The sequence below is a fragment of the Humulus lupulus genome, chromosome 2, assembly GCF_963169125.1.
Source record: "Humulus lupulus chromosome 2, drHumLupu1.1, whole genome shotgun sequence".
Lineage (NCBI taxonomy): Eukaryota > Viridiplantae > Streptophyta > Magnoliopsida > Rosales > Cannabaceae > Humulus > Humulus lupulus.
The window spans coordinates 294,085,145-294,110,412 of record NC_084794.1 but is presented as its reverse complement, the minus strand read 5'-3'; the positions used below and the strand labels follow the sequence as shown (position 1 = coordinate 294,110,412).

At 37.4% G+C, this 25,268-nt stretch overlaps 2 protein-coding genes and 1 long non-coding RNA gene across 3 annotated transcripts; all 3 read left to right on the top strand.

Annotated features, from left to right (window-relative positions):
• Positions 1 to 351: 351 nt before the first annotated feature.
• On the top strand, positions 352 to 1,386 carry LOC133819873 (uncharacterized). The gene is made up of 3 exons (XR_009886468.1): positions 352 to 462; positions 1,179 to 1,250; positions 1,339 to 1,386. It is a non-coding gene; the product is annotated as an uncharacterized LOC133819873 (long non-coding RNA).
• Positions 1,387 to 1,558: 172 nt separating this feature from the next.
• Positions 1,559 to 2,838, top strand: LOC133815713 (N-terminal acetyltransferase A complex auxiliary subunit NAA15-like). Its single transcript, XM_062248523.1, has 5 exons — positions 1,559 to 1,717; positions 2,125 to 2,190; positions 2,269 to 2,376; positions 2,497 to 2,628; positions 2,734 to 2,838. The coding sequence occupies exons 1-5, from the start codon at positions 1,559 to 1,561 to the stop codon at positions 2,836 to 2,838; spliced, it is 570 nt and encodes a 189-aa protein (XP_062104507.1).
• An 11,030-nt stretch (positions 2,839 to 13,868) lies between these two features.
• On the top strand, positions 13,869 to 15,752 carry LOC133819872 (phloretin 4'-O-glucosyltransferase-like). Its single transcript, XM_062253245.1, has one exon. It carries the CDS (start codon positions 13,956 to 13,958, stop codon positions 15,390 to 15,392), a length of 1,437 nt encoding a protein of 478 aa, XP_062109229.1. The 5' UTR covers positions 13,869 to 13,955; the 3' UTR covers positions 15,393 to 15,752.
• Positions 15,753 to 25,268: the final 9,516 nt, after the last annotated feature.

The window sequence follows — 25,268 nt, the reverse complement described above, 5'->3', positions numbered from 1 at the left end:
TTTAAATTTAGGTGTTTACAAACTACCGTTAAATGTAAGAATATTCCGTTAAAATTAATATTAAAAAAATAAAAAACCTTTAAAACCAATCATTTCCGAAATCACTACTCATTTCCGAAGTTAATACAGTACATCCGTTGCTTTTAGAAAATGTTATTCCTCTCTTTTGTACATGTGTTTAAGTATTATATATGTATTCAAACAATACTTTTTTTTTCTTTCTATACAGCATATGTAAATATGTAAGAATAGTTCCTCTTTACATTTTCAGTGGATAAATTCTTCTTGGTTGTGTGTTTGGGTTATTAAATTTGAGAATAAGTTTTGGTCTATTAAATTTTATTTTTTCTTGTTAGTGCTTTAAAAGCAGTTGAAATTCTGGAAGCATATGAAGGGACACTAGAAGATGATTTTCCTCCTGATAATGAACGTTGTGAACATGGGGAAATGCTTTTGTATAAGGTATTCTAAGTGGTATCTTCTGTATATTGTTTCTTATGTTATATATTAATGTAGATCTTATAGGTGACTAGCTGTCTATTATGTTGATTTTTAGGCTTGTTTTTTGATATGGGTTTTAGTTATTGTTAGGTTTTGTAGTTGTCTAGAAGTTTTGTGTGTAGTGGAGTTGTTACTGGTTATTTATGTTTCAGGTTTTTCCCTACCTATTCTTGTGGTCTTTTTTTTTAGGTTCCCTTGGTTTTGTGAATGATTAATGCTAATGGGCACCATTGGTGCACAACACCACCTTACATAGCATATCGTTATTGGTGCAGTATAGTATCGAGTCCCATAACACCACCTTACATAGCATACCGTTATTGGTGCAATATAGTATCGAGTCCCACTTATTTTAATTTAACATAAAAATATGTGGGACCCGATACTTAATTGCATTGCACCAATCAACCTAAGGTGTTGCTGGGCATCATGGGTGCCATATAGCAATGCTCTTTGTGAATGCATGAACATCTCTTAAGTTATTTGACTTTTTAAAAAGCTGCTTTTATATGGTAAATATGAAAACAGTTATTTATTTTTCCTTGTTAGTCTAGTTTGGTGCCCTTTCAATCAGTGGGTTCTACGTTTCACACTTCAAATGAAAAAACTTATTAGGTTTTATGGTCCCATCCCATCATATGGTTTTAATAGTGGCCTTTATCAATTTTATTCTCCAGATTTCTTTGCTAGAAGAATCGGGTTCTATTGAGAGAGCTCTTGATGAGTTGCACAAGAAAGAGCCAAAAATAGTAAGTTTGAACTATTATATTTCTTATGAGGTTATGTTTTTAGCATGCGAATCTCAAGTGCTTACCATTTCTTGTTATGTCTTTCAAGGTTGATAAATTGGCTTTTAAAGAACAAGAGGTTTCTCTTTTAGTAAAGCTTGGTCGCTTTGAAGAAGGTGCCACTTTTTTCAAGGCTCTACTTTCTATGAACCCTGACAATTACGGGTATTTAGTAATGCTAATGCTATATTTCTTTTCAAAATATCAATTCCTTGTGAAAATTTGATTCATATTTTGAACTTGTTATTTTGAGTTCAATTTCAGATACTATGAAGGCCTTCACAAGTGTGCTGGGCTCTATTATGAAAATGGTCAGTATTCACCCGACCAAATTGAACAGTTGGATCCGTTGTACAATTCTCTTAGGCAGCAATACACTTGGTCTTCTGCTATTGAGTGATCTGAATTTTAACTTTGCTGCTTTCCTTGTAATGGTTGCCATTTTATCCGAATGATGTGAAGCCTATTAGCTATTACACAAACTTGTAATAACACCGGGCTTTATTCTATCAAATATTGTGCACTGCTATGATGGAGTTGATTTTAAATTTATGCACTGGATTCTTTCTGTTCTGCATGTATCTGTTGTTGATATTATTTTTGGTAAATTTTAACTAATAAACTGCTATTAATTAGTTTCAAAGGGGGAGAACTTCGTTAATTTTTCAATGGGTTGACCTATTGAACTTAATATTGATTTATTATTAATTTCCAAATTTCTTTCATGGTACACCATTCCGTTTTAGACGTGACTTTATCATATTTACTTAGTATTAGAAATGCTTAGCTGAAAAGTCCTCAGGTGATTTATGAGTTGAATGCAATTATTTTGTAGCTTTATGAGTCTCAGAAAAAGAAAATGAGGCAAAAATTGAGAAAAGCAGAGGCTCGAGCTAAGAAAGTAATGTTTCTGACTTCTGTAGCTTTTCGGACCATTCCCCTACATTTATTTTTATCCTAATGTTTAGCATTCTTTTAGGAGGCTGAAGGTAAAAATGAAGAATCCAATGCTAATAGTGTCTCAAAGACTGGGAAACGAAATGTGAAACCTGTTGATCCAGATCCCCATGGGGAGAAATTGTTGCAGGTTCCGTGTGCCTTTATTTATTTCTCAGATTCCTGAATTGTGTTTTGTATTTTCCTTAATTGTTTATCGGACATCTCTAGGAAAAGTGTTGCCCTGTCTGATATTTATGTGTTTATTCAGGTAGAAGATCCACTTTTAGAAGCTACAAAGTACTTGAAGTTGCTTCAAAAGAACTCCCCTGATTCGTTAGAAACACACTTGCTTTCTTTTGAAGTGAATGTGAGAAAACAGAAGGTTTTGCTTGCCTTTCAGGTAAGCTTTTGTTTAAGCGTGTGGCTGAGAAGCTTTTATTTTGACCCTCTTTTTGTCTTGAGCTGCATAAGGCCAACTGATGACTAAATTGTCTTTGGAGTGCAGGCTGTAAAGCAACTACTGAGGTTGAATGCTGAACACCCAGATACACATCGCTGTTTAGTATGTATCTCTGTTATCTATGGCCATCGTGTTTGTATATGTTCTTAGTTGTTTAGTTCATATTTTCTCCTTAATGAATGATGAATTAAAAAAAGAAAAGCTTTTCTTGTTGGACAGTTTTGGGCTTGCAATTCTATTCTTTCCCATGATATTGGTGGGTATTCCTGACCCAGGAATGCCAAATGACACCATCGTGAGAATACTGTTCTGCTCTGTTCTTGCTCCAGTTGATATAAAATTGCTTCTTAATATCTTGGCTTGTTATGTTATCCTTGACATTTTTATGTATTTTGTGCCTTTAAGTAGTTCTCATAGTTTTTTTAATATCTTGTAGCTAGAAAATTATGCGAAAACTGAAGAAGCTAAAGTTGAGGAGCTTATAAAGGCAGTTGCAGATTCCGGTGCCAAAGTAATTGTTAGTGGAGCAGCAGTTGGGGAGATGGCACTTCACTTATGTGAGCGCTACAAGGATATCACCTTCTATTGTGTTTTTTTATTGATTAACTTACTAATTTTCCGCACTACTGGTGCTGTTGCTATGGTAAGTCAACTAGCATTTAAAAGTACTCAAATTTTTTGAATTTTTTCCGAAATTCTCTAACAATATTCTTATTTGTGTTACAGTTAAAACTTATCTACCCCACTAACCATTCTTACCGGGTACTTTTCCTGTTAGACTATGTGCAGGGATAGCCGAATGGTTCCTGGTGCAGCTGTTACTGAAATTGAATTAGCTAAGAGAGTGAAAGAGTATTCATTTAAAGAAACAGGGAAATTTGTTTGTTTCCACTTTTGTTTTTTTTTTCCCAGTTTTTGTTTGTCTTGTTTCCCATAACCTAACTCTAAACACATTTCCCACTTCCAACTTAGAAAGAAAGAGAAAATTTGGGAGAATAAGAGGAATAGCATGGGCTTCATAAAGGACCTCTAACAGCCATATTCACATTCTACTTGTTAATTTGGATGCCATACTTGATGCCCTGTTGGTTACCTATCACAGAGAGAATTTTGCCAAAGCTATTTACACATCAATGCTATGTTTGTATTGAACTTTACAGAAAGGAATTTACCTTGCTAGGTCTTTAGAGAAGAAATAAATGGGGATAGAAGTTAGTACAAACTATATGAATTATTTCTTCATATTGGTTCTTCTTATGGAATATAGGGTGATAAATTAGTTAGTATGAATTGGATCTTTAAATTAATACATGCAGGTTCTGAGTTTTTCTCTGTATTTCTTGTTTAATTTTAAAGGGAAGAAGCAATATGTTTTGTTGCTTTAGTCGTTGTTTTGCATGGTAGTACATCTTGCTATACCCTGCTGTTTCATCAAGTTTTGGAGTTATTACAAATTTAATTTAAACTTTATATGCTTACAAGTGGAAACTAGCTTAAGTCTTACGTTCTTAATAATAAAAGGACTTTTTTTTTACAATGTGCAGGTATATTGAGATGATTTCTTTGGAGCAATTCTTGACAACATTTGTAGTTGAGGCCTTTAGAATGGAAGAATGTATTTCACTAATTTTTGTATACATTTCTTGTTTTGTATTTAGTGATAAAGGAATTTGAATTGGGCATAAATTATGTTGTAATATGATTTCTTAAGCCTAGACTAGTAGACTAAATATTGTAATTACATTTTGAGTAATTAATAAAAATCTATTTATGTTACCTTATTTGGCTTCTACTTTCATATTTGTTTTCCTAGTTTTGTGTAAGTAAAAAAAGATTATGTTTCTCTAAGCTAATATAACACATGTATTATACTAAAGTCTAGTATGACACAAAAAATGTGTTATACTAAAGTCTAGTATAACACAAAAAAAAGTGTTATACTAAAGTGTAGTATAACACAAATTTATAAGTATTGAAATGTGAAATTTGTGTTATATAATCGACTATAAATAACATAATTAAACACTTATCTATTTATTAAAATAACACAGAAATTGTGTTATCGTTGACAGTATAATAACACATCTGTATAACAATGATAAAGTGTTATGTAAAGTACCCTGACCTACGATAACATAGTCGGTCTTAACACATCAACAAGTGTTATGGTATGTTTTGATAACACATTTTTTTGTGTTATTAAAAGCATTTTTTCTCGTAGTGTTTCTTTTTCAAATATCTTCTTTCATCTTAAATATCATGTATTTTTTATTGTTAGCACATATTTACACTTTGTTCTTCATTAGTGCAAAAACAAAATATTCTTTGTGTAAGATGGGTCATTAAATTGTACACATCCAATGCTCAGAAAAAAAATATTATGTTTTTCCTTATAAATAATGTTATTTGATTTTTTGTTGTTTCATTAGGTTGATTCACATTAAATACTTTGAAATTATACTTTTTGAAAAGTGAAGAAAAATCTTATCTTTTTAGAATAAATTTGTGACGTCCCACGTCACTATGGTTGCTTTCTGGAATGACGACTGGCCCTATATACCAACACGAGTCTTTTCAGCGTGCTTTGTCCTCACTCACATGCTTCCTAGGAAACTTCCCAGGAGGTCACCCATCCCTAGATTACCCCAGGTCAAGCACGCTTAACTTTGGAGTTCTCAGGTGATGGGCTACCGAAAAGAAGATGCATTTTGTTGATATAGGCAGTACCCATCAATCCATTTAAGCCTTCTTCAACTATGTAGTCCCATACCTACACAGTCTTAGAATCATCACACTTGACCTTCCCCAGGCGGTGTGGGATTGCACAGCTTACCCGGTCTTTCCCCTCACGGATCACGGGATTCTGACTGTCACAAAATTTGTGCTTAAAATTATAAATCAATTTGGAAAATGATAGTTTGTTTTATTTTAACTATCACTAAAACTTGGGATTCAATGTACTTATAAATATTATTGGATTTATATTTTGTGGATTCTAATACCTTAATAATCTTCTTTTACCATCTTGATTTCTACTATTAATTTATGTTTATACATTGTCTTTAATTTTTTATTATTGTCTTTTATTTTATTTTCATTATACAAAAATCTCATCAATCTTTAGTGCTAGGTTAGAATTTATTAATTTTGATTTAAAATAGTTTTCTTTTTTATTTTAGACAACTCCTTTGGGTTCGATCTCGTGCTTGCACGAACACTATATTTCATATATGATTCGTGCGCTTGCGAGTTATAAATTTTTAAAACATACTCGTTTTGGGTCCATCAGGAGAATTTTACCATTTTGTCCTCGGGGACGTTTTTGGTACCCCGAGCCTTGGGATTGACTTAATTAATTAAGAATAGACCGAACAGAACTAAGGAAAACAGTGGAACTTACCCAAACCGACATTTTTCTCTCTTCTCTCCCTCTCTCAAGGGAAAACTACAGAAACTAAGGAAACTTGGCTGGAAACTCAGTGAATTGAGTTGAGGTTTTGGAAGATTAACCCAATAGTAGCTAAGGAATCTAACCAAGAACTGAGGTAAGCCTTGAATTATATTTTTGGTCATTTGATTATGTAGCTTTGGGGCTGGATTCTAAGAGTTCTTGTGTTCTGAATGTAAAGGTTGAATTAAGGCAAAAGACTTGGGAGTTAGCTCAGCAATTTCTTGGAGGATTGGTTCATCAGTAAAGGTAAGCTTCAATTTATGGTTTAGTGTTTGAATTCTGGGTTTTCCAGGCTGGTTTTGGTGTTCTTGAGCTTGTGGGTTTCAAAGATTAAAATGCTGTTTTGATGAGTTTCTAGACTAGGTTTTTGTTGGGTTATGTTGTTGAAAACATGTTAGAATGTTTGTGATAATTGGATTGTATCATTAGGATGGTTTTGGGTGGATTTGAGTGAGGTTTTAGTGTTAAAAATGGTGGATTTTCTGGGTTCGAAAGGGTCGGGCCGCGGCTCAGTTGTTGGTGTGCTGCTGCCCTTTGAAGCAGATAAGAGGTGGGGAAGAAGGGCGGGCCGCGGCATGGGGAATGCTGGGTCGCGGCCCGTGTCTGGTTTTTGGTGAGGCTGGGCCTCTGGTCAAGGGCAAGCCGAGGAAATATGTATATTTTTTAATAATTACAAAAGTCTATGTGAAACGCGGTTATGTGTTCTAGTTTAAATTATAATATTTAGAATAAGAGGTATAGTTGAAAAAAAAAATCACTCGTATGATATTAGTAATAAAAAAACATTAAATAATTATTTGGTGCTTTCTGTTTTTTTACACCGACACCAAAAGTCCTTTTTGGCAAAGTGAAAATATATAAATTAATTAATAATTTTTTAATTAATTAAGCTTTATCCATACTCTACAATAATTGTTGCTAGAATTACCTATAGTATGAACATATAAAATTTATTTTAGTCTCATCAATAGAGGTTTTCCTCTTTAGATCGAATGAAATGACTCTTTATTAAAAAAAAGAAGCCTCGACTAAGGTAAATACCCTATTGGATATATAAGTTTCTCTATAACATGTCAATTTGGATTAAGTAACCTATTCAGTAACTAAATTAACTTAAACAATTTCATTATAAAACTTAAGTAACCTTATTATCACTCAAATTAACTACTAATGCAACCAATGAAACCAACATGACTATCAAAATAACCTTATAAGCAACCTACTCAATTCATGAGTTTCATAAAGTAGTTAGAGCTAATGTTACATATGAGGTTACTGATGTTACTTCTCATGTTATTGAGTTTGCACTTGAGATTTTCTCAAAATTTTGTAAAAGATTCGTTATAATTATAATGAACACTCTCAAAGAAAAAAAAAAAAAAGAGATTAAGACACGCCATCGTATTCATATACAGAAAACACGGTAAAAATTACTATAATACCACATACACTCCCATAAATATATATATATACATGTTGGAAAAGTGATTCAGCCACTTAAGTAAGCTGGTACACGTGTGCACTCTCCAAGAATGTTATGTTTTAGTTACAGCCTTTTAATTGTATATATATACTATAAGGTTTAGTTTATTGAGAACAACTTTGTAAAGCTGAGAAAAGGAGTTATTGGAGAGCTGAGTTTAGTGAGAGAGTTTGGTGAGAATTTTGTTCTGTTTTGAGAGAAGAATTCTGGGTTTGTAACTCAGGTGTAAGTGAGCTTGTCTCTGGTGTAATCTCTCTCTTTTGTAACACTCAGATTGAATAAAGTATATCAGCCATTTCTTGGCTGTTCAGACCCTTGGAGTAGGTTCATGAGAATGAACCGAACCAAGTAAACTCTTGCTGTTATCTTGTTTTTATTATCTTGCTTGTTACTGATTCTTTTGTTTAGTTCTTGTTTGTTTGTTGTTTCACAACAATACACACATATATATATATATAATATCCTATTAACTTTTATCCAAACAAGGTTTATTAGTTTTCAGTCTTGCATCTATAGCCAAAAAGATAACAATTTGTGATAATTGAAATTTCAAATTTAAACTGACAAAAATGTTTTAATTATGGCTATCAATGCTATATAATGCATCCACGCATACATATCATTTCTTCTTCTTTCTTCTTCAACCACATATATTTTATTTTATATATATATATACATAAAAACTTAGTCAAGTGTGCAATAATATGCTTGAACATAGTTTTCAGTATTGTAAATTATTTAGAATTTTTTGAAAATTTGCAAATACTTTAAATTGCTACAATATACACGGTCATAAAGAAATTGCACCAAAAACTGTTTACGAATCAATAATACTGAAAGTCCTACTAATAGAGTTTAAGTAGGAGGAATTGTGAGAATTCTCGTGTATATATATATATGTGAAGATTGTGACTTCTTTCCTCAACCAATCAAATGATTAGCAAAATGAAAGCTCATAGTTTTCTGGTGTTTTCAGTTGCATCTACGTTTTCTCTAGTTGCATCTGTGCGGACACCAGTAAGTTGTAACAGACTAACTAATTGTTGTTAGTTATAGTTAGTTTCTGTTTGTCTCTTTAGCTCTTGTATCTCGACCCTATATATAGTTTTAGGCCTGATCAACCTTAGTGTATTCAATTTCTGAGAGTTTTGGCTGAGAGCAAGAACTGTGTTGTAATACTCTAGTGAGAGAGTGTTTCAAGAGAAGTTGGATGAGTGTTGTTGTAATCTTGAGAGCTTGGAGGGTGTAATCTAGTTTCAGATATAGTGGATTTGACTTAGGCATTGCTACCTAGCCTTGGATGTAGGATCAACCAAACTGGTTGTCTCTGAACCAAGTATTCTTGGTGTTCTTTCTTTTGTGTTTTACTTTTGATTATTTTGGGTTTGTTTAAATTGTCTATTACTTGTTCTTCTTTGTTGCTATTCTTTGTGCACTGTATTGGCTGTGTTGTGCAGGTCCTAATCAACCCCAACAACTGGTATCAGAGCCAGGTTAGAGTGGCTGCATTCTTCACCATCTTCGTCTGTGATTTTCTCCAAGAAAGATCAAGAACTTTGAAGTACTTCCGCAATTGAGAACTTGTTCGCTGGCCAGGAGCAATTCTCTTCAATATGTCGACTTCCATGTTTGAGGTGGAGAAATTTGATGGCAAGAATAATTTCAGTCTATGGCGTGCAAAGATGATGACTCATATGGGTAATCTTGGATGTGAAGAAGTCCTAAAAGAAGAAAGTAAGATGGCTAAGTTGGAAAACAAAGCAGAGGTGCTGAAAAAGGCAAAGAACACAATCATTTTGAGTTTGAATGATCAAGTTTTGAGGAAAGTAATCAAAGAAGAAACAGCTCATGATATGTGGAAGAAGTTAGAACAGTTGTACATGACCAAGGCATTACCAAATCGAATCTATCTCAAACAAAGATTCTATGGATTCAAGATGGAGGAATCCAAGTCTATTGATGATAATATAGACGACTTCACCAAGCTAGTTTCAGATTTGGAGTCAATTGAAGTAAAGATTGAAGAAGAGGATCAAGCAATCTTTCTATTGAACTCACTCCCGAAGGCCTATGATAATCTGAGGGACACTTTGAAGTATGGCAAAGATACATTGTCATTGCAAGAAGTGATTGGTGCTGCATACTCAAAGGAATTAGATCTGAAAGCTAATGTTAAGGTGTCAAGATCTCAAGCCGAAGGTCTAAATGTGAGAGGAAGATCTGAAAGAAAAGATGGCAACAACCATAGAAATGGAAAAAGTAGAAGGAGATCAAGATCCACATCAAAACCAAGGAGAACTTGCTGGATTTGTAACCAAGAAGGTCACTTCAGACGAAACTGCCCACAGAGAAGAAATGAAGGACAAAAGCAAGACAACAAAGATGAAGCTCATGTCACAGATGGATCTATGGAAGCTGATGTTCTGACTGTGTCAACCAGTGATCCTAAAGATGAATGGGTTATGGATTCTGGGTGTACATTTCACATGTCACCAAGAAAAGATTGGTTCTTTGATCTAAAAGAAGAAAGTACAGGGCAAGTGTTGATGGGAAATAACAACACATGCAGAATTCAAGGAATTGGTTCTATCAAGATCAAATTGAGAGATGGCACCATAAAGGTACTTTCTAATGTTAGATTTATACCTGAACTAAAAAGAAATTTGTTGTCTCTTGGTGTTTTAGATTCCAAAGGATATAGCTACAAAGCTGAAGGTGGAGTCTTGAGAGTATCCAAAGGTGCAATGGTGTTTATGAGAGGTGAGCTAAGACAAGGACTTTACATACTACAAGGAGAGACCATAACTGGGTCTGCTGGAGTTTCAACTGGGTCTGCTGGAGATTCAACTACAGAACCTAATACCACAGAATTATGGCACAAACGACTTGGGCACATGAGTCACAAGGGAATGGTAGAACTTGGTAAGCAAGGTTTCTTGAACTCTAAATATATTTCAGACTTACAGTTTTGTGAAACTTGTGTTGTAGGAAAAGCTCACAGGTTGAAATTTGCAAGTTCAACTCATAAAACCAAAGGAATATTGGAATACATTCATTCTGACTTATGGGGTTCATCCCAAGTTCCATTATCTCTCGGTAAAGCTCAATATTTCCTTTCTATTATTGATGACTATTCTAGGAAAGTGTGGATCTATTATCTTAGAACTAAGGATGAGGCTTTTGGAAGGTTTAGAGAATGGAAAATTATGGTAGAAAATCAAACCATGAAGAAAGTTAAGAAACTTAGAACTGAAAATGGTTTGGAATTCTGTAATGCTGAGTTTGATTCTTATTGCACTGAAAATGGCATTGTTAGGCACCATACAGTTAGGAACACCCCTCAGCAAAATGGTCTTGCTAAGAGAATGAACAGAACAATCATGAATAAGGTTAGATGCATGCTAGCTGATTCAGGTTTGCCAAAAACATTTTGGGCAGAGGCAGCTGCTACTGCTTGCTACCTCATTAATAGGTCACCTTCATCTGCATTAGATTGTAAGGTTCCTGAACATGTTTGGTCCGGTCATAAACCAAGTTACAGTCACCTGAAACCTTTTGGTTGTATAGGTTATGTTCATATTAGTCAAGGGAATTTGAATCCTAGTTCTATGAAGGGTGTGTTTCTTGGTTATCCAAGTGGTGTCAAGGGTTATAAACTTTGGTTAATAAATGAGAAAAAATGCATTATCAGTCGTGATGTTATATTCAATGAGCACTGCTTTTATAAAACTAACATGAAATTTAGTGATCAAGCCAGCTCTAAACAAGCTGAGCAGAAAGATACTATGCAGATTGAATTGAGAGAAACATCACAGAATGAGAATCAAGGTGGAGTTCAGGAGAGTGAACTTCGAGATGCATCTGGAAGTGATGCAGATGGCACTGAAGCTGATGGCAGAGATACTCAAGCTTCAGATTATCTCTTGGCTAGAGATAGAGCAAGGAGACAGATCAGACCTCCTGAGAGATTTGCACATGCTGATATTACTGCTTTTGCCCTTAGTGTAGCTTATTTACTAGAGCTACATGAGCCTATTTGCTACAAGGAAGCCAAGAATAGTGCTGAATGGAGTAAATGGAATAAGGCTATGAAAGAAGAGAAGGAGTCTTTATCCAAGAATGAGACATGGATTCTGGTGGATAAACCTAAGAACAAAAGAGTAATAGGGTGCAAATGGGTTTACAAGAGAAAACCAGGGATTGAAGGAGTTGAGCTACCTCGATTCAAGGCAAGGTTGGTGGCAAAAGGCTTTTCTCAAGTTGAAGGGATAGACTATCATGAAGTATTTTCTCCTGTTGTCAAACACACTTCTATAAGAATTATATTGGCTATCGCTGCAATTTAGAACTTAGAATTGGATCAACTTGATGTGAAGACAGCATTTCTTCATGGAAATCTTGATGAAGAAATACCATGCAACAACCTGAAGGATTCATACAGCCAGGGATGGAAGAGAAGGTGTGCTTGCTGAAGAAATCTCTATATGGTTTGAAACAGTCACCAAGACAATGGTACTTCAGATTTGATGATTTTATGTTGAGACAGAAATTTCAAAGATCAAAGTTTGATAGTTGTGTTTACTTCAAAGTTCTTGAAGATGGAAGCTACATCTACTTGTTAATCTATGTGGATGACATGCTTATAGCATGTAAGCACAGATCAGAAATGGAAAGGCTCAAGGAGATGCTAAGTCAAGAATTTGATATGAAGTATTTGGGGGCAGCTGTCAAGATTTTGGGAATAGAGATATCTAGAGACAGAAATGAGGGCATGTTGAGATTGTCTCAAGAAGGATATGTCAAGAAGGTAGTGGGAATGTTTGATCAAAAGGAAGCCAGATCTGTCAACACTCCCATTGGAGCCCACTTCAAGCTAAAGTCTCTTACAGAAGAAGAATCGTCTTTTGAAGAAGAAAAGATGAAGGGAGTTCCTTATGCTAATGCTATTGGTAGTATTATGTATGCTATGGTATCGACAAGACCTGATTTAGCATATGGAATTGGTTTGGTTAGTAGGTTTATGAGCAAACCAAGCTTGGAACATTGGCAAGCTGTGAAATGGTTACTAAGGTACATGAAGGGCATTGCAAACCTACCGATTTTGTACACAAAATCAGACCAGAAACAATGTGAAGTTATGGGGTATTGTGACTCAGATTTTGCTGGAGATTATGATAAAAGAAGATCTTTATGTGGGTATGTTTTCACTGTTGGAGGGAATGTGGTAAGCTGGAAGTCTAATTTACAACATGTTGTGGCTCTCTCCTCGACTGAAGTAGAATACATAGCTCTCACAGAAGCAGTAAAAGAAGCTCTTTGGTTAAAAGGGATGATGAGTGAGCTGGGATTTAAACAAGATCATGTGATTGTACATTGTGATTCACAAAGTGCAATACATTTGTCTAAGAATACTGTGTTTCATGAAAGAACGAAACACATAGATGTTAAGCTCCATTTTCTCAGGGATATTGTCTCAAAACAACTTGTCAAGATTGTGAAGATATCCACTGAGATCAACCCAGCTGATATGATGACTAAGGTCATACCCGTGAGCAAGTTCATTTCAGCCTTGAACTTGCTTGGCATCAAGATGGGAATCCCTTAGAGCTAAAGCTAAGGCAGCATTGTCTAATCCACTGAACCATGTTTCGGAATAAGAAGTCAAGGTGGAGAATTGTGAAGATTGTGACTTCTTTCCTCAACCAATCAAATGATTAGCAAAATGAAAGCTCATAGTTTTCTGGTGTTTTCAGTTGCATCTATGTTTTCTCTAGTTGCATCTGCGCAGACACCAGTAAGTTGTAACAGACTAACTAATTGTTGTTAGTTATAGTTAGTTTCTGTTTGTCTCTTTAGCTCTTGTATCTCGACCCTATATATAGTTTTAGGCCTGATCAACCTAAGTGTATTCAATTTTTGAGAGTTTTGGCTGAGAGCAAGAACTGTGTTGTAATACTCTAGTGAGAGAGTGTTTCAAGAGAAGTTGGATGAGTGTTGTTGTAATCTTGAGAGCTTGGAGGGTGTAATCTAGTTTCAGATATAGTAGATTTGACTTAGGCATTGCTACCTAGCCTTGGATGTAGGATTAACCAAACTGGTTGTATCTGAACCAAGTATTCTTGGTGTTCTTTCTTTTGTGTTTTACTTTTGATTATTTTGGGTTTGTTTAAATTGTCTATTACTTGTTCTTCTTTATTGCTATTCTTTGTGCACTGTATTGGCTGTGTTGTGCAGGTCATAATCAAACCCAACAATATATAAATCACTACTCTAACGTTTCACTGTATATAAATCACATTACATTAGCCACTGCCACAACAGCGGTCGATCGTCATGGTGCAGCCTCGTTTCCTTATTCTCGCTTTCCCAATACAAGGCGTTATCAACCCAACTCTAAGCTTCGCCAGCAGACTCGTTCGAGTCATCGCCGGTGCACAAGTCACCTTCGTCATCACCGTCCACGCGCACCGTCTCATGACCAAAAGCCGCGGCGCCAAAGGAACGGGCTCCGCTACACCGAACGACGGGTTGTCCTTCGCTCCGTTCTCCGATGGCTACGACGACGGATTCCCAGAAGGAACTGGCATCCATGGCCGCCTTGTAGAATTCCGGCGCCGGGGTTGGCAAGCCCTGGCGGATATCCTTGAGTCTGGGCTTAATAAAGAAGGGCGTCCGTACACTTGCTTAGTCTACACCATGCTCCTCTCTTGGGCTGCTGACGTGGCGGCCGAGCATAATGTTCCGGCGGCGTTGTTTTGGGTACAACCGGCGACTGTGTTTGATATTTACTATTATTACTATCATGGCTATAGAGAAATCATACGTGACAATAGTAAAACCTCTTCTTTTTCGTTATCATTTCCGGGGATTAAACCACTTGCCATGAGCCTCGGGGACCTTCCCTCGTTCATGGCGGACTCCGGTGACTCTTATTTTGTTACACAGTTTCAAGAAATGTACGAAGATCTAGAAAAAGAAGGTAACAACACGAAAATAATATTAGTGAACACGTTCGATGAGTTGGAGCCCGAGGCATTAAGAGCTGTAAGTAAGTTTAATTTGATTGGAATTGGGCCACTGATTCAGTCTCCGACACCAACTTCATTTCAGAGTGATCTTTTTCAGCAATCATCGCAAGACTACATCGGCTGGCTCAACACCAAGCCTAAAACGGCAGTCATTTACGTGTCGTTTGGGTCGTTTGGGAGTGTTTCGGTATTGTCAAAGCATCAAATAGACGAAATAGCTAAAGGGTTGCTGGAATTTGGTCGTCCGTTCTTGTGGGTCATCAGGGAGAAAAGTGACCAAGGCGACGAAGAAGAAGACGATGAGTTGAGTTGCAGAGAAGAGTTGGAAAAGCTTGGAATGATAGTGCCATGGTGTTCTCAAATGGACGTTTTGAGTAACGAGTCAGTCGGGTGCTTTGTGACTCACTGTGGCTGGAACTCGACGTTGGAGAGCTTGGCTTCTGGTGTTCCAATGGTGGCTTTTCCGAAATGGTCTGATCAAAGGACAAACGCTAAGCTAATAGAGGAAGAGTGGAAAACAGGGGTGAGAGTGAAGCCCCACGAAGATGGAATAGTTAGAAGTGAAGAGATTAGGAGGTGTTTGGAGTTGGTATTGGGAGGGAAGGAAAATGCGGTGGAAATAGTGAGGAACGTCAAGAAATGGCAGAATTTAGCTAAGGAAGCTATAAGGGAAGGTGGCTCGTCAGAGAAGAATATCATGAGTTTTGTCAATAGGGTCATGGATATGGTTACTAATGATTAATTAGTTGTTGTTAATTAGTTATAATAAATTAAAGGTCAACAATACATAATAATGTATATATAATTACACTAAACCTTCGTAGTTACTCTATATTAAAATAAAAAAATGTATATCAATGATTATACATTGAATTTGTTAAGTGTGTGCTATATTAAGTATATTAAGTATTGGCAGATCTCCCATGAACAAATTTTAGGACAAAGTTGGGAATTTCTTTAAAAAAAGTATTGTTATTTGGTATTTTAAGGCGTCTAATATTACATGGGTGGCATCTCATGTTTGGTTAGCGATACTTTATACTTATTAAATTTAAATATGTAAGATCCGATATTGAATTATACTAATAGCGATATGTTATTTTCTCATAATGTTAGATCCAATAATGCATCTTAGCAATTCTCCTTCAAAAACGTCACTGTTTTAGTGTAATGAGCACTACCATAGATATCTGCTCTCCTATACTTATTGTAAATATAATTATGTAATCACGTAGAAATTGAAATATTTCAAAGCGTTGAAATTCTTATTCCTTCTCATTTCAACTTGTCCACGTGGCGGTCAATATATATCTTGGCCAATCGTGAACCCATATACGTCATCGTATCGATCTGATCAAGAACGTGATAAACGACATGTCGTATAAAGGAATGAAATGTGGGGTACTTGAGGGTGAAAAAAAATATGCTGTACCTAATTTTTTGTCTCCTTTATGTCCTATCAATTATTTTTTTAAGACATTTTATTTATTTATTTAATATATATTTAAATTGATTTATATTTTTTTATCTTTCTAATTATAATAACACTATAAATTAATGAAGTGTCCTAAAATAATTAGTGGAACGTAAAGTAGACAAGAAATTGGAGACGGAATTTTTTTCCTTGAGATACGTAACTAATCAATATTGCTAATTGATTAGTAGCTATGACAGATAACGATTTTAAAGGCTACAATTTCAGTGAGAAGAAAAATATGACGTTTGTGATGACGAATTTTGAATGGTAATATTAATGTCGTTTTCTTATATTAAGTATGTGTAGGGAAAATAATAATGGCGAATGGTAATATTAATGTCGTTTTCTTTACAGTAAGGTTTTTCTTTGATGATCATTAATGAGTAGTTGTATCTACTTTTATCAAACATAAATAAATAATAAAAAGTTGTTGGGCATATATCATTTATCATATTTTCTAAATGGGAAAAATAACTATTTTTATATATAATAAGTGTGTAAATAACGAAAAAATTTTGTTTTAATAGTTTTTTATTTTTTAAAGGTTAACTTTAACTGAATATTCTTATATTTAACAGTAGTTTATAAACACTTAAACTTAAATAAAATAAAATAAATAATTAAAAAATTAAAGTAGGATATTTTTGAGATATTTTACAATAATAATTATTTAAAAATAATATATAATCAAACCAATTAAAATATGATATTTTTTAGATATTTTACAATGATAATTATTTTTAAATAATAAATAATTAAATAAATTAAAATATGATATTTTTGAGATATATTATAATGATAACTATTTAAAAATAATAAAATCGTATATTTTATAATTTTAATAAAATTTAATTAAACTTAAAGTCACTTATTATAATAATATTATATTAAACATATAATATAATCTACTGTGAATTAGCAACAAATTATTTTTAAAAAAAATCTAGCAAGAAACTTAAATTTAAAATCTACGTATAATATTTAATATTACATTAAATATATAATATAATCTATTGTTGTCACTTCCAAATTCAAAAACTAGAACAAACATAAATTTAAACAAAAATAAATAAATTATTTAATTAAAATAGGATATTTATTTCAAATTTATATGACATTAATATAAATTTGATAAAAATAATTAATAAATTCTATAAATAAAACTAAGCACACATATGCATTGCATGTTGCTTGTATCTAGTAGTTTTTATATTTATGGAAAAAAAATTGCATAAAATATGGTAAGTTTTGAAGAATTAAAATATATTAATTTCACGTAATATAAAAAATTGATTACTATAATCGTAAATACATAAAACTTTCTCTTTTCTCATTTATTCCTCTCTCCTCTCCTATTTGTTTCTCTCATCTCAGTCATCCATCGACAATGCTACCTACGCCCTCGACGATGACGACCCGCCCCTAACGACGACGTACCTCCCCTCACCTGTGGTTCTTCTTCTTCTTCATATCTAGTTTTATTTTTATTTTCTTTGTTGTTCTTCTTCTATTTCACATCTGGTTTTGTCATTTCAAATATGTTTTTGCACTTCATATTTAATTTGTTTTTCCTTCTAAATGTAACCGTTTACAGTTACGATCTGTTCTGATTTCTGAGTTTTTTTTTCTCCAGATCTGCTTAAGTAACCTGGTATAATGACGTCTGATTCTTTTTACTCATAACTGTTTTTTGTTTAGATCTAGTTGTAATTAGTTACAATACCTCCCCCTCTGGTTCTTCTTCTTCTTGGGCAAGATTGCTAAGCATTCAATATGCTATTAATGTTTACATTTAAACATCCAACATGCCTCAAACATAACCATGCATATCACATATGGGGTGCAGTTTTCTTACCTTTGGTCAAAGCACAGGTTACCAATAAATAAGCCACAAGCACGATCCTGATTCCAAGCCCCTAGTGATAACCTAGTCACAACCATAATATAAAACCCCATCAAAATGAGTAAATAAATACTTCCAAGCCCAACCCAAGCCTCCGGGACAACAAATCCCACTCAACTAGGTAGTAGGATCGATCCCAGACCCTTAGAGTTAAGTTCACATGCTCAAAACATTAATTTTCCCAAAAATGACAACAAGCGCCACAGCCCTCCCGGCAAGCGCCGCGGCCCTTAGGCAAAACAGAACCTCCACCTGTTTCTTCAAGCCTGGGCCGCGGCACCCAAGAACAGGGTCGCGGCCCTACCTTGAACCAACCATTTTCCCCCGTTTTCAATCTTTTAAAACCTCCCAAAAACATATCCAAACATCTCCAAACTCAAAAATCAAAGTTCCCAAACATTCCCATCATCCAAAACCAACAAAACCTAAGTCTCAAATCACCCAAAAACTCATCAAAACACAAAGTCTAATTCAAGCTTAAAAACTTTAAAAACTTAGAACTTAAAACTTGAATTACCTCTGATTGAGTTGTTTCCAACTAAATCCTCCGGCTAATAAGCTTCTAATTCTCCTTAGGATTGCTATGCCTCGATTCTCACTTGAATCTGAGTCCTAAAACTCCAGATACCTTCGAAAACGCGATCGGGAGACAAAAATGGAACTTTTAGGGAGAGAGAACGTACAGAACGTTCTTTTTATTTCTTAAAAGGTTACTTCAAGCTTAAGTATCTTCCAATAAAACCTAATGCTCGGGGTCCCAAAAACACCCCCGGGGATATTATAGTCAAAACTTTCAGAATTTCCCCCTGATCTTACTAACTCTCAATTTATCACCAAATATTAATTCTCATTACCCAATAACCCGGTAATGCTCTAAATACCCCTTGAATTACTCCAAGTCAAGCTTAAATCCCGTTGTGACTTTCCCACTAGCTTACCTCCTAGGATCGTCTTGTGCTGGGTAACCCTAGCATAACCAAATAATAACAAAGCACCACGCCCATTTCACATATATGCCAAAAATGACCAGAATGACCAAAATATGAAAATCACCCAATTAATCACAAATGGGTTCACATGCATATTTAATACACCTAAACATGCATATTATCATTAAATAACATAATAAATCAATTATGGCTCTCCCGGCCTCCTAATCAAGATCCTAAACCTTATTAGGAAATTTGGGGCATTACATAAGATATTTAAGACAGTGCCTAGAAAGTTAGTGGGAAAGAAACCGAAGACTGACCTTTCATTTTTACAGTGTATATATATAGGGGAATTCTCCTATAGGGGCTTCACTTTAAGCCCTATCGGTAGGGCTCTCAGTGTTTACAACCCGTGAACAGTTTTTGGCGCAATTTTTTTTTATGACCGTGTATATTGTAGCTATTTAGAGCATCTTGCAAATTTTCAAAAAATTCCGAATAGTTTACAGTACCGAAAACTAGGTTCAAACATGTTGTTGCACGCGTGACTAATTTTTTTTATACGAGTGGAAAACAACATGTTTGATCATAGTTTTCGGTACTGTAAACTATTCGACATTTTTTGAAAATTTGCAGGATGCTCTAAATAGCTATAATATATGCGGTCATAAAAAAATGTCGCGCCAAAAACTGTTCACGGGTCGAAAAATACTGAGAGCCTTACTGGTGGGGCTTAAAGTGAAGCCCATACAGAAAAATTGTCCTATACATATTAACTAGAAGAAAGAGATATAAGACAAAAAGAAACCTTTTTAACGCTTTCTTCAACCTTCCCAATCATAATTAAGGACGCTTTTTTAACAATACAATTATTCATAAAATTAAGATGTAACCCACGGAGATTGCCACATAGGAGCACTTCATCCTCTTCTTCCAAATTTCTTTCCGTAATATTGTGTTCCCAAGAAAAGTCTATCTCGCATGATGGCTTTTAATTTTGTTGTACATATTAAGCTCTCTTTATGCATGGTCTTAAGTAGGGAAATATACACATATGTGATGTTCCATTTAGTTGACTTAGCATATAACTTTTATTACTCTCGTATGTATGTGTACACGTGAAATTTGTATTAACATAACATATAATATATATTATATTTATTCATTACTGGTTATTATATAATTTACCAAAATAGAAATTATAAATTAAATAGCTAAAAAAAGTTGTATACTTTTATTATAAATACTCCATACATATGGGGTAAAGTAAAGGTGTGAATAAGAATCTAAATCCCTTTTTATGTTTTGTTCAAATTTTAAGGGGTAAAGTTAATAATTTGTGTGAGCCTCACATGTATTTTAAGGGTAAAGTGAATTATTTTGTACACAAGAGTTTAATATTACTTCTATCCTAAGTCCTTCTACACTTTCCAAGGTAACTCAACTACTCAAAACAAGCACCCCAATAATATATGTCTAATTGTTCCAAGGTATATTTTGAGTTTTTTTTCACATTATAATATGCAATTTTAAGTTTCTATTAAGTATACTTTTGGTATACTTTGCGTGCAATTTAAATTTTTATTAAGTATATGTTGGTTGATTTGTATTTTTTTAAGATTAATTAAACTATATGTGTTGTTTTGTGATTTTTTGCGGTTAATGTTTAGTTATTTTGTTATTTATTTTGAGTATATGTGTGTACGCCCTGAATATCCGCACACTCTGGCGGGCTGGATAAGGGCCTAACTCGATTTGTCACGCGTCAGCAGCCCGTCCGAGGATGTTTATTACCGTCCCCTAATTTAACCAGCCCGAGCTGGTTAAACCATTTGGTTGTTCCTCGGAGCCATCGTATCGACTTGGTGAGGGCCACGAGCTGGTACCACCTTTAGCTCGGAGTGCCTCAGAGGCCTGATACCCCCGACTATTTGTAAAGTCAACCACGCAATATAAACGTGCACTTCCCAGATATCACGTGTCTTTTCCATTCCTGAATTATCGAGCACACAGTATAAACGTGCGTATTCAGACATCTCACGATTGGTTTGGGCCAGGCGGCCCATTATCCCTCCTTACCTATTGATTAGACCACACTTCACAGTCAGGTTTTAAGAATTAATCATCAATGTCACAGAGATGACGTGAGGGATAAAGCAGTCACGAGATGACCCCCTTTGCCAACCCAGGTATCCTCTCCCTATAAATACCAAGACCCTGGGCATTGCAAAGGGTGGGCTTATTTTTGTAAAGAAACACTCTGTAAGAAATACTCAAGAGATATCAATAATATTGTCTGGTGAACTAGAAGGATTTTAACCTTCGAACCACCTAAAAAGAAATGAGTGATCATCTTCCCATATAATATTTTCCCTAATCTAAAACATAGCCATTATATATATATATATATTACGGTTCACTAAGCAGCACTAATCTATCCCACTTACTCGTATAATTACCTGTTGCTGAAGAACCGCGTCAACAGTTTGGTGCTTTCATTGAGAGTATTTAGAATAGTGCTGTCGCAAAAACCCGATCATGGTGGTTACTCGTTCGAGACATGGTAACGAAGCAGAGCAACATGATGGGCAGGAGGCCCACCATGCCGCCATATCCGATGAACAAAACTCCGAGGTCCAGCAGCGACCGGGAAAGCAGTCTATGGGCCAGGGCGACACCAGGAGTTCGGCACCCCGGTCGCCAAATCCGAACCCGGATTTCCTGACGGCGATCGAGTTGGAGAACATACAGTTGAGGAGTCAGCTGTCAAGAGCAAACAAGCAAATCGAAGAAGTCTTATCCTGGCTACCCCCTCTTACAACCGACGCTAACGTCGGAAAGAGGCAAGGTGGGGCTCATAAGTCCCGCCGGGATAACCGGTCCAAACCCAGCTGATCAATCAGAGCCTCGACTCCGAGTTCTACCCCCACGTCACACCACCACCAGGAAACGATGTTTGAGGAGTTTCCTAGGCCAAATCAGCACTTCAGCCGATCAGTCCGAACCTCAACTCCTAGCTCGATTCCACCATCAAGCGCACTCAGAAGGGCCCGAGGCAGCTCGCGGAGGAGATCTGGGGAGGGCTCGCGAAGACAGCCTGCTCCGGCCAGCCATCCTGCACCACGGTCAGACCGCCGAGCGCAGGATGCAGAGGATGGTAGAGAGGAACGGCCGCGACCTAACTTGATCCACCTGGACGGGACTAGGATCGCTTCACCAGTTAGGCACCCCCCGTCGCCAATAAGATACCCATCTCCTTCCCGTCCAGTTCGGGACATTCCGGTGCATGGGAGCAACAGGAGAAATCCTCCTTCCGCCCGTCCTTCCCATCGCAGCCGAGCGCGCAGAGAAGTCCCGAATCCTCACCCTCAGCAGCGGGCTCTGAGCTTTTCAAATGGAAGTTACTGGACTGGGAGCCACCGAAGTGACAGATCAGGTGAAGACCTGCGCAATCGCTTAAGTTCGGTGCAAAGCCCTCGGGCCAACCCTCGGGCTGACCTTCGAGATCACCTCAACTCACAGAGGGGAGATCCGGCTAGAAGTGGTAATCATGCTCACCGAGGGGATGGTCTTTCGGAAGTACGTGACAGTGGGAATGTCCCACCTAACCAAGCCCAAGCTTGGAGAGGCAATAACCCACCTAACGCTTACAATGGAACTGGAGCTGTTGAACAGCCCCAGAACAACCAAGGAAGTAAGGACCAAACCCTAGAGCGTTTAGCTCAGATGGAGGAACTGATGAAGAAGCTCCTGTCAGACAAGGAAAAAGATGAATACGACTCGAGGGACGAACTCGAGCTCTTCGCTCCCAACATAGCAGCCACGACATATCCACCAGGTTTCCGGATGCCCCACTTGTCTAAGTTTGATGGAGACGAAGACCCATCAGATCATTTGGGTATGTCCAACACCATGATGATGGCCTACAACATCGGCCCTGAGCTAAGGTGTTTGCTATTCCCTTCCACCTTGACTGGGTCAGCCAGGCAATGGTTCAAGCAGTGTAAAAAGCAGTCCATCAGCTCATGGAAAACCTTTTCTGCTGACTTCAAGAGGACGTTCCGGGTTTCTCAAGCTGCCCGCGTCAAAGTCGACACCCTGGCAAACGTGAAGCAACAGGCCGAGGAACCCTTGAAAGCTTACCTGAGCAGGTTCGCAAACGTTGCTGCTCAAGCCAGGGATGCAGACGATAGTTCCAAGCTTATGGCCTTGAGCACGGGAATCCTCGTTGGAGTCAGGCTATGGAAAGAGATACAGAGAAAATGTGTCAGCACCGTGGATGAATTCCTGAACAAGGCCCAGGGATGGATAAACTTGGAAGAGGCGCGAGCGTCGGTCGCAGGAACCAGCCAAGCCCCTGATCAGCCCGTTGGAGTGGGAACGGATGTCGTGAAAATAACTCAAACTGTTATATAGAATAACCAAGTGGGTGGAGGCAAGAGAAAAGGGAGCAGCGAGGGCGGCCAGCACGGTCCGAAGAAGAACAAACCCGTGGAAAAATTTAAGTCAGCCTACGCGACTTATACCAAACTCACAAACACTAGGGACCACATTTTCCTAGCCAACTCTGCCCGCCTCCCCTGGAAGAAGTCGGAGGCTTTGAAGCACCAGAAGGCCAAGAGGGACCCTTCTAAGTTCTGTCGATTCCACAACGACATTGGCCACAACACTGACGATTGTAGGCATTTAAAGGATGAGATCGAGACGCTCATTAGAGCCGGGCCTTTGGCTCAATACGCGCGGAACAGAGTTCCTACCAGTCAACCGGACCCAGAAGTTCCGATAAATCAGCCCGGGCTCCGGATAAATCAGGATACCCCTCCTCCTGTGATGGGGGGAGAGATATCCACAATCTCCGGTGGCCCCCATTTGGCTGGCACGAGTAGAGGTGCCCAGAAGAGATATGTCAATGAGTTGAAGGCTCATAACGGAGTGGAATTCGTCTCGGAACAACATCTACCCAAACAGCAACGACTAGAGAGGCAACTGATCATCTTTACTGAGGAGGATGCTAGCCACGTCCAGTTCCCCCATAATGATCCCCTGGTCATGACTGCCCAGCTCGCCAACCGGAGAGTTAGGAGGATACTGGTCGATAATGGGAGCTCGGTGAACCTGTTGTTTCGATCTATGCTGGAGAAGATGGAGCTATCCGTCACCGAATTGAAGGCCACCTCCATGATGCTATATGGATTTTCCGGAGAAGGGTCGGCGGCAATAGGAACAATCGAGCTGGTAATTACCTTGGGAGAGAGACCCCGGACTGTCTCTAAACTCCTCGAGTTTGTGGTCGTCGATTGTCCCGCTGCCTACGAAGCTATTCTGGGCCGACCTACGTTGATAGCATTTGAGGCCATAACCTCCGTTCGCCATCTCTCTGTCAAATTCCCCTCCTCCACGGGGATATGCACAGTTCGAGGAGATCAGCTTGCTGCCAGGGAATGCTATAGCATTTCCATGAAGGGAAAGTCAAGACCCGGGCAGCAGGCGATGACCATTCAAGGCGGGAATGAGGAATCTCAGGAAATAGTACCCATTCCTGAGATAGAAAAACCTCAGAGAGCCAAGGAAGGGGATATCACCTTGAATAATGATATCGATCCCAGGATTGGTGAGGATAGATCCGAGCTCCAGGCCATCGAAGAGCTCGAGGAGGTGAGCATCGACCCACGAGACCCCTCGAAGGTGGTAAAACTCGGAAAAAACCTATGTAACGAAAGGAAGGCGGAGCTGCTTAGATTTCTGTGAGAGAATCTAGATGTGTTCGCCTGGTCTCATGAGGATATGATTGGGATCAGCCCGGGCGTCATCATGCATACACTCAACTTGGACAAGAACGTGCTTGCGAAGTCCCAGAAGCAGAGGCGCCTAGGCACCGCCCGAGCTGAGGCCTTAGAGGAGGAAGTAGCCCGGTTATTAAAGTGCGGCTTTATTCGTGAGGCAAAGTACCTGGTCTGGGTCGCCAATCCTGTTTTGGTCCCGAAGCCCAACGGGAAGTGGCGGACCTGCATCGACTTTTCTGACCTAAACAAAGCCTGCCTCAAAGACTGCTTCCCCTTGCCAAGGATTGATCAATTGGTAGATGCCACGGCGGGACACGAGCTCATGTCTTTTATGGTTGCATACTCGGGCTATAACCAGATCGCCATGAATCCGGCAGACTAGGAACACACTAGCTTCATGACTCCAACTAACATTTATTGCTACAAGGTCATGCCTTTCGGGCTGAAAAATGCAGGAGCTACATATCAGAGGTTGGTCAACAGGATGTTTGCTAAACAGATCGGAAAAAACATGGAAGTGTAT

Bases quoted from the DNA above. Each gene is read 5' to 3' on its own strand.
- LOC133819872 (XM_062253245.1), top strand. From the start codon at position 13,956: ATGGTGCAGCCTCGTTTCCTTATTCTCGCTTTCCCAATACAAGGCGTT.
- LOC133815713 (XM_062248523.1), top strand. From the start codon at position 1,559: ATGAAGGCCTTCACAAGTGTGCTGGGCTCTATTATGAAAATGGTCAGT. The intron at 2,191-2,268 runs GTAATGTTTCTG...GCATTCTTTTAG, and splicing joins CAGAGGCTCGAGCTAAGAAA to GAGGCTGAAGGTAAAAATGA. The intron at 2,629-2,733 runs GTAAGCTTTTGT...TTTGGAGTGCAG, and splicing joins AGGTTTTGCTTGCCTTTCAG to GCTGTAAAGCAACTACTGAG.